General features: G+C 35.9%; 1 protein-coding gene across 14 annotated transcripts in view; it reads left to right on the top strand.

The window, feature by feature from the left end:
* Positions 1–12,729, top strand: part of MBTD1 (mbt domain containing 1) — a 38,306-nt gene that overhangs the window by 1,136 nt on the left and 24,441 nt on the right. For 4 of the 14 annotated variants that reach the window (XM_085304612.1, XM_085304600.1, XM_085304606.1 and 1 more), the window contains 4 exons: positions 6,992–7,193; positions 8,263–8,402; positions 9,352–9,466; positions 9,560–9,645. In XM_085304612.1, coding sequence (XP_085160738.1) covers positions 6,992–7,193; positions 8,263–8,402; positions 9,352–9,466; positions 9,560–9,645 — 543 coding nt within the window. Of the gene's footprint in view, positions 1–983; positions 1,032–1,472; positions 1,554–2,358; positions 2,412–6,991; positions 7,194–8,262; positions 8,403–9,351; positions 9,467–9,559; positions 9,646–12,729 lie in introns of those variants that run through there. The other 10 variants (XM_085304601.1, XM_085304613.1, XM_085304607.1 and 7 more) reach the window with 7 other exon arrangements.

The raw sequence follows: 12,729 nt of genomic DNA, 5'->3' as shown, positions 1-12,729 counted from the left end.
GGCGCCGCTCTGCGCGGTGCCTCCCCCTGGCGCGCACGCCCGTTCGGACTTGGCCGGTCCGCCGCGCTCCTCTTAAGCGCTTTAGACTGTTCTTTAATCCTGGCGCTTCAAAAGTTGCGGATCCTTTGCAGCTGGTGGCCCCATCAATATCCTTTTTACGCTTGTTGATGTTTTGACTTTGTTCTGAACGCGAGCAGTAAACTCGCGAAACCAGTTTCACTTTCAAGCTGGCGGTGAAAGTGTTTTGAAGTGAAGGAATTTCTATCCAGTGTGTCCTTAAAAAAAAAAAAAAAAAAAAGCATATGTATATCTCCGTAAAGCATATGTTGATTATAATRGAAGCTACTGCCTGTGAAAAAGTAATTCCTTTTCAAATAATGCTTTAAAATGTGAGTGGCAGCCCTTGTGATTTTTTTTCACTTCTAAAACTAGTCGCGGCTTGGAAAGCTGCTGGGTAGTCCTCACTGTTTTAAATTGAGGCTGTTTTGCAGGTTAGAGATGCTGTATTTATTTGTGTCTTTTTTTTTATAGCAGCCTGCTTTTGATTGAAAAGGAATGGAATAATAAGTTTAGGAGAAAGCTTAATCTGGAAAATTAAATGGGACCTAATACACCTTACGTTTGTTCTTAAACAAAAAACAAACTGTGGTAGGTTAGTAGTTTTTACTAGCTGCTTCTGATTAGGGATCATTTTGAGGAAGCAAGTAGTGTAAGCTATTAGGAAGTATAGCAGAGTGTTTTTTCTTTTCTTTTTTTTTTTTTTTTTTTTTTTTAAGTCATTGTTTACACTAAAGAATAATTTAGATTCTGGTCTTTAGAGTGTGTAGTGCATGTGCAACAGGGTCCTCAGCTGAAAGCAAGGGTTCTCTTCACTGTGGCTCCCAAAAGAATTACATGACAGTAGCAGTAATGATGCCAATATGCACAAAAGTTCCCTTGGCTTTCATTTTTCTTACCTCTTAAAATTTGGTTAATTCTGCAAGGCTCTTGATACCTTCTACACACTGCTACTGCATACCTTCATTTCTCAGGTAAGTCAGTACATGCTGGGCAAGTGTGATATTTTGCTGGATCTGGCCCTGGGCACAGAAGGAATTCAGGTGTTCCAGGGGCTGGGGTTTTGGTGGGTTTTTTTTCTTGTGTGTTTGTTTGCTTTTTAACTTTTTAAATGATTTTTTAATGGTAATGCATTGTTTGAAACCAAGTATTTGACTTCTAGACTTCATGTCTTCCAGATACTCGTTTTGTAGAAGCGTAATGGAATTTGTAACACATTTTGAGTTTTTTCAAAACTCACATATTTCAGATATTACATCTCCTTCCCCCTCCAAATTGCCTGCTAATTTGATATATTTTTTTATAAGAGTCTCCCCTCTTGTGTGAAACCCCCTGGGGAAGAGGCTATGGACAAAACCATTGACAAACAGCAGAAACTGGCTTCAGACAAAATGCTGTCATACATAGCAAATGAAGAGACAGGAAAAATCATTTCTGTAATTTTCCAGCTGAGATTTTACTTGTAATAAGAGTGGAAGGCACATTTCCATATAGAGGTGAGTTGCTTCTATAAAAAAAGTAAGTTTGGTTGGTTCTGATTTCCAGGAATCCCAAGATGTTTAGGTCTGGGGGTTTTTTGTTTGTTTTTAATGAAAACTGAAATTCTTTTCTTTAGTACCATGTTTAAATTTTCCTTTTTTGTCATGCTATGAGACACAGTTAGTTCTTCAGTTTTACAGGGGGCACGCTAGTAATACTACACTAAATTATTTTGGCTAGATGAAGCTCAGAAGAGTTGTAATGAATTAGTTGTCGTCTTGCTGCCTTAATGCTGAAATCCAGAGCTAAAACTAAACTTACAGCATAAAACATTAATGAACTTCTGAAAACAAAGTGTGTGCATCAAATTTAGTATCAACTCGGAAGTACACTGTGGGAAATGTGTGATCTGATAAGGATATGTGATTAAAGTAAATACATCTTATCACATACAATTGACTTAAAGTTTATGATGACCTCATTGTTGACCTTGGCCTCCCGTGCCATCTGTCCATACTTCTGTCATGTTTCTGGGGGTTAGCAAGTGATGCATTGCTTATTTTTAAAGATGCTGGTGGGCCTTTATTAAGCTGCCATTCTTGTATTTTGTCAAAATTCTAATTTGCTGCCTTTCTGAATTCAAGTACCAAATTGATTCAGTAATAACAATAAACATTTTGAGCAGGTTGAAACCTTCCTATGACCCTTTTGTATCATCTTCCTTCGGCAAAGATGCACTTACTTGGAGGCAAGAAATTTAGTTATTGCATAATGAGGTATTTTCTCTAACAAGTTCTCCCCTTCAAAACATTTTCTCAAAAGTTTTGCCAATACTTGAGCATAGTCTTCATCAAGACACTAAAGCAATTTCCTGAGTAAGTATTTGTTTTGTTATTTTTTTTAACATTAAATTGTTTGTGTGTGTGTGTATGTTTTGGCCATACATAGTTTATCCTTCTAGAACAAGTTTTTATTCTGGAAGAGCAGTTACTGCACTCAAAGAATATCTGCTATAATGTACTGACCAAATTCAACTGTTGGTACAACACTGTATGTTAAAGGAATGAGAAACAAGTTACTCATGATACCTGTTTAGAATTACCTTTGTGATTTTAGGGAAATCATTTTCTTTAACTGTATTCTTTTATCATAGCATTTGCCTTGTGTAATGCCTTAATTAAGAGTATTTCTTAAAAATATATTGTTGCCAAGTATTCGCAGGGGGAAAGGAAGAACAGGAAAATGGAAAGTTGGGCAGAATAAGAAAGCAGTTCTTAAAAGTTCCTTTCTCCACCCATCCCTTCAATGAAGAAAACTACGCAAGAAAACCAACAAGCAAATAGTCCTAAAGACTTATTTGCCAGTCCCATTTATCTTAGACTTTGTATTGCTCAGTGTAAAAATCTTTCCTGTTGAGGAAGCAGTAATCTCATTAGGAAAATAAGTCTTAATTGGTATCCCTAGAAGTTCTGCCTGACTCTTTTGTTTGTGTATTGCTTGTACCTAATATAGTAGTAGATTTTCTTTTAGCAGTAGAGTTTTAACTACTGCTCTTTTGCTATTGACCAGAGTTGCACAGATCTAAGTTTTACAGTGTGCCAGACTCCTGCTCAAAGCATGTTTTGCAGACAGACACAATGCTGTTCCCTCATCTGTTAATAGGTGAAGAACACTGATCTGATTCAGTTTTGAGGGAAAGGCAATCTTCTTAGTGTGATTTTTAGTGCTAAATCCAGCTTTGAAGAGTAGAAAGCGTTTTTTGTCTTTGTATGCATATATTGTGAATTATCGTATGGATTTATCTTACTATGATGTAATTGTTAGAGCAGGTTACTACTACTGTTAGTCTTTGGCAGGGGAAAAAAAGGGAGTTTTTAAAGGAACTGTATCAAATGGTGATTATTGAAGAGTGTAAATGTAAAAATTATGCTTAATTTCTTCCTGCTACTAGTCTTAACCCCTAGTTTTGTGGTTTTGATGGGCCACCTTCATGCTTTAACTATGATGCTGCTTTCTTGGGGGGAAGGGCWGCATTCTCATTAGCAATATGTCTCAAAATTTAGTAGGAACATTTGTTTTGCACAGTAATAGACTGCCCCTTCTGAGGCTTCCGTTCCTAGAGGTCCAGCAGGTGCCATGGTTAGGTGCTTCTGTGTCAGACAGACAAATTATTACTGGTCAGCTGATAAGGCAGGCTGCTGCACATTGCTTGTAAGAACTCAGCAGGAACTGCAAGCTGCTGCTTTTACAGAAGCAGCTGCCTCATGTCTGTTTTGTTTCTGTTTGAGGCAGTGGCCTCAGGAGCTCCATGGGAACCAGGTTCTGCTGTCTTGCAGCAAAATATTAGAGTAGGTTTTTCATATCTTGCCCTTTGTGTAAGGATGCAATTTCTGACCCTTGAGCTGTACCCCAGTGTTTCAGCTGTCGTATTTCAGACATTGGACAGGCTTTGCAAGTGCAATAGGACCTCTAAGTTCTGTGGGAAGTGTTATCAGAGATTCCACAAGTTGTTCGGTGCTTTCTACCAATGCTGTCTCTGCATATGTGTTGAAAAGAACCTTAGTGGTGTTTATTATCAAACTGTAAATGTTTTGGTCTGCTCTAGCAAAATTTCAGCATAGGTGTTTACATGTTGCCTTCCCTAACTTTCACCTACTTCTTTGCACAAAGTATTTTTCARTTTCAAAGTTTGAGGCTTTTTCTTTTTTGTTGCAGAACTGAACCTTTTTTCAAGTTTCGTAAAATGTATTTTGAGTAATTTCCCAAGWATTACAATCTGGATAATAACTATAAATTATTTTAATAATAAACAAAGCTGCTGTCTGAGTTGCTCATAACTTTATATTTGGACAAATTGTCCTAATTCAGGTTAATGAAAAGGTGTTAAATGAGACCTCTTTCGAGAGTTTATAAGAAATATTTTTCTTTCTCATCTGTGGATATTTTGGCAAATAAGGCTTGGGAGTAATATTGAGCTTCTAAATGTACGTGATACGAAAGAACAACAACAAAAAAATAGAGCCAAAGGTGATACCTACAATACTAATCTCATACCCTACTTCAGCTTCCCTAGAGCAATCTGTCACTGGACCTTCAGCCTCTTCCTCCAGCCTCTGTCCATCTATTTCCTGTTTTCTTCCACCTTGCAGTGGGAGCAATGTTGACTACAGGGCTTCTCTGCTCTGGCCCTGTATGTTGGAGGAACTGGCAATGGGCTGTGCAACTTTTGCTCTCTCTGAGTTGGTGGCTTCTCTGCCTCTAGCAATGAAGTGGGTTGGCAGAGTGTAGCAGAACTGCTGCGTGAGTTTGAAGTTCTCTAGTCTGCAGTGAGAAAGGGAATTCTTAACACTACCTCCTGCTGCAGCCTCTGCTACAGGATTGAGTCTTCCTTTCTGTGAGATGAGGTCTGGGTCTCTCAGTGAGATGGATCAGCTAAGTTAACAGAGAAAAACTCAGCTGAATGAGGAAGATGATCCTGTYTGTAGACTCTAAAACTCCACTAACAGAGGAGACATCGTGGTATTCTGGTGTTGATGTTGTGAATGGTTAATATGGTGCTGCATTTTATTGCTTAGCAGAGGCTGTATTCTCTGGTCAGTGGAAGTTAAATACTGTGAGGCATTATGAAGGTTTTGAGAAAGCCAACTGGCCTTCCTGCTGGTGTTTTGATCTGTAAATTATTGGTACTGGTAGCAGAACACTGTATCCACGGCAACATTGTGTTTGACTTTTAGCTTAATCTACACACACGTGTGCACACAAATAACTTGCATCTTCTTGGCTTCTCATATCAGTAATGGTGTACAGGTAAGACTTGTTAGCAGGGCAGATCTGGCTCTGCTACCTTTCAGTGTTTCCTGTAATGACTGCAACTGTCATCGCAGCTACTTCAAGCAGATGTCAGTTGCTTCATGATTAACATTAAGTGGAAATACTCAGGTTTCAGAGTCACTTTAAGTGTGTTTAAGTTTGTTTACTTTTTCTTTTTTTTTTTTTTAATGTCAGATGCTGGGATTGGGTCAGTGTGGAAATCAGGTTTCCCATTTGCCTATGAGGAAATCCTTCTATAATAGGTTTTAGACAGATTGCAAGGGAGAACAGAGACTATAATAAAGGGATAGCACGGCAGAATGGCAGAAGAAGGCTCAGATGAGATCTAACAATAAAGATGTTCAGGCATTTACTGTCTAGGAAAGAGATTTAGGGAATTACTGTGATGAAATCTTTAAAGCTACAAATTCAAATGCAATTTAAGAAGAAGTCTGATCACATTTTTCTGTCTACAATGATTTTTAAATAAAATTGGCTCTTGGGGAAAAAATGGTATGTTCTTGATATTTCTTTTTGGTTTCTTGCTGTATTTCATTCTCCTAATTTTTGTTTCTGTGATAGAATTTCTTGCTTTGTCTTGTCTTTATTAATTTCTCTCAGCGTAAATAGATACCAATCAGGATGATGGAAATACTTTGGAAAAAAAGAAGTTCAGCTTAATGAAGGCAGTTCACTTATCTAACAGTAGTTTTGTTTCAATAGAGGTGTGTTAAATAGTAATAAAGTGAAAAATGTCACTGTATTAAAATGCATGTATTGAATGCGCATCAGAAAAAAGACATCAGTTAATCTATTGTTTATGCGTTTTCAATATCTTTGCTGAAAATTGCTTAACTGTTACATGTTCTTCAAAGTTTTATATTTCCAATTGACCTCAGATTTTTGATGATAGGAAAACTATTATGTAACAATTTTTTTTGGTATATGACAGTAGCAAATTAGTCACCTTTCTATCTTTTTAGCATTTATGCAGACCCTATTGCCATAGTAACTGAGCTCTTCATAATTGTTAATGTATTAATCCTCAGAACATCCATGTGAGGTAGAGAAGTACTCCTGGTTCACACATGAGAAACTGAATCATAGGGCAGCTAAGAGATTTATCTGTAACCCCACAGGCCATTGGGAGTGGGGTAATACTCTTTTTTTCTTACCCTTAGAATAGTGTCGTCTTCTTTGAACTGTCCTTTCTCTGCATGTCTTTCTCAAATTAATGAATTTTAGTGAAGTTGACTGCAGCCATCTGGAATATGCTCATTTGCATACAAGTTCTGTTTGGCTGTCATTATTCTGCACATCAGGTTTAACGAACTCAGAAGATCCAAGAAAAAGAATTGTATGGACTGCTACCACGTATTCTCAGTGGATCATGAGATAAATTTTTTTCCTGTCTATCAATATACCGAGCATTGGCTACTTTTGACTCTACTGCTACTGAGCACAATAATTGGCAGTATGTGATTCATATCCCTGTGTTGACAGAGCAGACACTGATTTGTAGTACATCTGCATTTGTAGTCTGATTTTTGACCTTTGAAACTTTTCAAATTTGTCTTTGAGATTTTTTTCATTTGGAGTGCTCTGCTATTGTTTGTTTTGTGGTGTGTTTTTTTCTGATTTTTAGACAGAGCATACTTCACGAGCAGAAAGGAAAAGACGTGATTCATTCGGGATGTTTGACGGTTATGATAGTTGTAGTGAGGACACCAGCAGCAGCTCCAGTTCAGATGAAAGCGAAGAAGAAGTTGCTCCTTTGCCAACCAGTCTCCCAATTATAAAGAACAATGGGCAGGTCTATACTTATCCAGATGGCAAATCTGGCATGGGTAAGTACATGGGTAGAAAGACTTTGCCAGTTATGTTTTTCAGCGTATGTTATGAATTTGTGTGAGCCCAAACCCCAATGTTGGGCAAATTGGCTCGGGATGGAGTGGGGTGGGGTGGTGGTGGTGTTTTTTTGATTTGTTTTGTTTTTTGTTGTTTTTGCTAAACTGAAGTAAGATAGAATTCTGATTCCCCTTGTCAAATATGTGTTGTATATATGCACATGTATATGCATGCCATCTTGTACATTCTTCTGGGCCTTTGAGCTATGAGGGAAATATCAATGTATTCTCTCTATTCTTTACACTATATGTAAAATATATAAAAAATTAAATATCTTACTGTACTAGAAAAGCTTCATTACCACTGCTTCCTAACATCTGTTAGTGTATACCTGTTCAATATGCACTAATTATGAATTAAAGTTTTCTGGCAAAATAGGATAATTGCTTTTGCCATCATAGAAAAAATATTTTGGCCAGAGTTAGTACTGACTARAACACTCTCTGGGTAGAATCTTGGTATTGTCTCCTTAGTATTAGTGAGTCAAACGCTGTTTTATTCAGTGTAGAAAAACTCAGTGGGAGATGCTGTCAACTTACAAAGCATATGATTACAGATAAGTGAGGATATTGATGGGCTTAGGTTACTTTAGATAGATTCATTTTTTGATTCACAACAGAGGTCTGATTTTATTTTACTTAGGAAATCCCAATTGGCAGGCCTAGATTCAAAGCATTACTTTTTTTTTGAGAAGAACCGTGAAAACACTGAAATTGTCTGTAGCTGATTTAGCTGGTTTATTCACTTCTCCCAGTGGTAAAATTAGTAGGGAGAAGAAAGGAGAGCCCATTTCACTTGTGAACCTGAGGTTCATAGTGTTTCACTGGCTTTGATGGAATTGTTCTCATTTTAATTATTTTTCTGTGTAATTCTCTTCAGGGTCAAACCTAAGAAACCGCCTAGCTTGGTGGTGCCACCTACAGGACTTTTTGCATGTGATCTTTGTTCTGAGTTTTTACTGAAGTCTTTATTACATTTTTAACATTTTACTTTCTCCCTTCTAATTAGCAACATGTGAGATGTGTGGAATGGTTGGTGTGCGCGATGCTTTTTACTCTAAAACAAAACGCTTCTGCAGTGTGTCGTGCTCTAGAAGCTATTCATCGAACTCCAAGAAGGCCAGCATTCTGGCCAGGCTTCAGGTAGCGGTACAGAAACCATTTTCTTTATATATTTATCATAGTCTTTGTTTGTGAAATGTATATATTTGGTCAAACTTAAATACAATGCAGTATTTTAAAATAATTAAATCAAGTTTCTTAAGAACACATTAAAATTTTCATATAAGTAATTTGCTAAGCTAAAACTCAAAAGCAGATCGTTGATGAACAAATTCATTTGTTCAGCAGAGCAAATTACAGAGAATATTGACTCCTATTTTAATTCTGCTGCAGTGGCCCACTTGTATCTGCAAGAAAAAGAAATGTCTTAAATCTAGATACGTAGTCATTTGAAAACCCGTGTATTTCGCCCCCAAGATGCTTTCTGGCTTTAGAGAGCATAAAGGTTTCTTTAACATTGCTGTCTTATGTTTTGAAAGTTTTCTTAAGTAACTGTTAGATTTATGAAATGACTTTTGGTCTATTCATTTAGGTTATCAATCAACTAATCATAAAAGTATTTTTTGTAATATTCAAGAAAAGAAGTGGAAATGTCAGGAAGTACGTTTATATCATATCTCATTTCTGTATGCAACCCATGCCAAGAAATTGCATTGGTATGAATTAGATTAAAGGCTATTCCTTTTAATCAGCTTTTAGAGGGTATCTTTTTTTTCAGATAAAGAACAACTCAATCTGTATGCTCTTCAAGTTGGAATACTGGTACAAAAGTAATCTTTTGGATATTCTCTTGATACTGTTTTTTATATATTTAAGTTTATTTAATGCTGCTTGTAGCTTTGTGATACTTCATTAGTCAACTTCCATTCTGTTTTTCTAATTTAAGTTATATCTACCAGAAAAAAGTTTGGCAGATTATTTTGAAAATGCATTTTATTGTTTTTTGCAAAATAGTGTGAGGAATTTGCCACAGACCTATAGACATTTCTAGTGGGAGTTTAGAAAGATTTTATTTACTTAGCTTTTTTTGTTTTAGGGTAAACCGCCAACAAAGAAGGCTAAAGTTCTACAAAAACAACCCTTAGTGGCTAAATTAGCAGCATATGCTCAGTATCAAGCAACTTTACAAAACCAGGCAAAGACTAAGGCAGGTAATGGCATATGAACAGAGCTAAAACAAATTCTTGGTGGTGCAAGATTTGTGGTTTATTAGCAGTTTCCTAAATAAAATAACTTTCTCTTAGCAGCTGTCCCTGTGGAAGGTTTCAGCTGGGGTAACTACATCAATAGCAATAGCTTTACAGCAGCTCCTGTTACGTGTTTTAAACATGTAAGTATTTTTCAGTATGTTTATTCTGTATATATGTGGGTGTGAGAAAGTGGGTTTTTTAAATTTAATCAAGGAAGAAAAAACAATGAATAATATTTTGTTTCATTTTTGCAATATGCTCATATTCAAACGTGCTTGGAACCTTGGAAAGTGACTTACATTATAAACTGTTAGTATGGATACTTTTAAGCTCAATATATGTGTTTCATTCTGTCCTTTAAAACCGTTCTGAACACCATCACTTGCTCACCATACATGATGTAGTTAACAAAGAAAAAAGTAAGAGGAGGATTCTGTGAACTTGTGAATTTTTTTTCCTGCCATGTTCAATGCAAAGAATCATATATATCCAACCAACGAGCTGATGCAATACCAGATAAAGTTACAAAAGATCAGATTAAATCAGACTTGCTCTAGTATGTAGAACTGATCTTCCAATTATATATTTGAGCTTTGGATTTTCTTAATCTTGATTTTTAGTGTGATTCTGTTGGTTGTGTTGCTAGGTGGTATGGTAATGGAGGAAAATGAAGGCTTGTATGAATTTGAAATTTTTAAAGTTGATTTTTTTTTCCTTTGTGTTAGTATTATGAAAATTCCAAACAGTCTTCTGTCTTTACAGAATACAGCTAGGGGATGAGGAAGAAGCAGCATCTGTCATTAATGTTTTTGCTAAAATCCATTTTTTAGATCTTGTTTAAAATATTTTGATGTAAGACTCTTGGATTAAGTAAGAACTTTTTATATGAAAGCTTGTTTTTTCAAATATTTTTTCTTTTTTATGTGGAAAGCTGAAGTGTTTCAGCTGCTTACAAATTTTGTATTTTACTCAAAATTATCTGCTGGAAATTACATTGGAAATAAACGTTTTGGTTTCATAGGAGTTGTCTGTAAGGGAGAAGAGAAATTTATTTTTTGATGAGTTCTAGAATTCATGCTGAGCCCTGTCATCTCATAAATCAGTAGGAGTTGAGGGCCCTTGGCAGTTGGCACTCTCTGAATAGCGCCCTTGATGCTTAGAGGCCTTACTGTTACTGAGAACAGAGCCCTGCATTAGTATAGCTTTGTGAATTTGTGTTGAAGTCCACATGCCTAAATAAGCATGTTTGAACTTTGCTTTCACAATTATGTACATGTTATAACAAGTAATTTCTTAAATATTTATCAGAAGATACTGTGTGACTGTGCGATTGTAATAACAAATGCTTCATGATAATTTGGTGTGCTCAATTAGGACACAGATACAATAATTATGGCACTTGTGTTCTGTATTAAAACATTACATATTAAAAGGAGTTATATCTTGTTTTCTTACTGTTTTATTCATTAAGTTAAATAGTATTTTAGTAGCATGAACAGATATAATACTAATGTTCATATTTTACCTTGAAAATCTTTTCAAGCAACATGGCAACAGTGCTATTAAATCTGAATCTTGTTTCTTTTCTCCCCCTGCTCTCCTTTTCTATAAAGGTCTATTGTTACTACTGAAGTCTGCTTTGGCAGCTTCCACTTCTTAGTGGATATTAGTATTGTGATAATGTGATTTACACTTAGTTTTACTATAACTATTTCTTAAAAATACATATTATTTAAACCATTCAGAATCTGAAAACACGTTAGTTTTTTCTTCTTTTTAGATCWTCTCTTTACCTCTCTCCTGCTTGCTTTCTCCCACTCTGTCTCTTGAGGATTGAAAGAAGCAGTTTTCCTTYTGTCTGCCTGGAAAGCTTATTGCTCTGTTTTGTGTGTACTATATTGCTTTGATTTGTAAAACAGTCTTGATGTTTGTTTACTATTCATACTATGAATTTCATGCACATGTTCTATGTGTCCACTCAATGAAATGCATAAAGCTTACCTTGCTTAAAATGCAGGTATAGAACTGATAGTACAGGTCAGACTTTCTCAGTCGAGTAAGATAACTATGTACATCCCTTTAAGTAAGTGTGTACCTGGTTATACTGGCTGTATCTGCATGATTTCGGTATTTCAAGTCTGTGCCTGATTTTCTCACATCACATAGATTTTTTGCCTAATGTGGGAAATTATTTCTGCTTCAATTTTAACATAGACATATTTTGAAACAGAAATACTTAAGTCTTAAAATTCTCTCTAATTAATTTCAGAGTGTTCTGATGCCTTTARTGTGGCATCCCTGTTACCTTCGTTCCAAATTGTGTTGAATGACATGAATGAAACTCCCTAACAGCAATATTCGATACACTTTTATGCCCAATCTATAGTATGTATGCTGAAGTGTAAAGAGAGAAGCTGCCTTGTTTCATGTCGTATAGCAAGCCTATGGCAGACCCAGAATTGTGGTCTGTCCCTCTTGCCTCCTCTTTTTCTTAGCTGTTGAATTACCTTATATTAGCTGTTGATGTGTGTTTGATAATGGAGGAAAGCTCTAACTTGATTTGATTAAGTTGATATCTTAAAATAATATTTTGTTACAGTTTAGTAACATACAACATGCTCTATCTGTGATCTTCGTTATTARTTAGTATTCCTATTTTATTTTTTCTTCTAAATAGTTTTATCTTTTTTCTGTATTTGGTTTTATTAGTGCCAATTGTTCCTAGTAATGAAAGCAAGTACAGTGCTTTGAGTCATTTGTCAGTACTTAATGCACAACTTAATGCCCACGATTAATAATTCTTTTGCATCCGTTGCAAATCCGATGCACGTTTTTCTGAAGGTCTGCGTTTTTTCAGTCTTTCTTCCGGTTGAATTTTATTGTGAGCTGAAGTCTTTTTATTCTTTGTTTCTTTTGTATAAAGCATGTTTATATTCCTTTTGCTCTAAGAGGATGTTTCCGGGATTTTACACTAGGTGGCAGTGCTTTGCCTCTAACTTTTATTTTTAACTCTCTTTTCCCATTGTCTTCTCTGGCATTACTCTGTAGGTAGGTGCTATTTACATTCAAGATAGTGGCGTAGTATACTTATGTTTCAGGAATTGGTAGCATCTATTTTGCTGTTAAACACTTGGTGTGAGTAAGTTGCGCAACTGAAATCAGGGGCATGTCAGTGCCATCCAAAGCCTTTAGAAATAAGTTATTTTACCCGTAAGTTCTTTGTT

Source organism: Rhea americana, unplaced genomic scaffold (genome assembly GCF_003343005.1).
Source record: "Rhea americana isolate MKP2758 unplaced genomic scaffold, rheAme1 scaffold_21, whole genome shotgun sequence".
Classification (NCBI taxonomy): domain Eukaryota; kingdom Metazoa; phylum Chordata; class Aves; order Rheiformes; family Rheidae; genus Rhea; species Rhea americana.
Note: the sequence above shows the minus strand (reverse complement) of the source record. Positions and strands in the feature narration are given on the sequence as shown.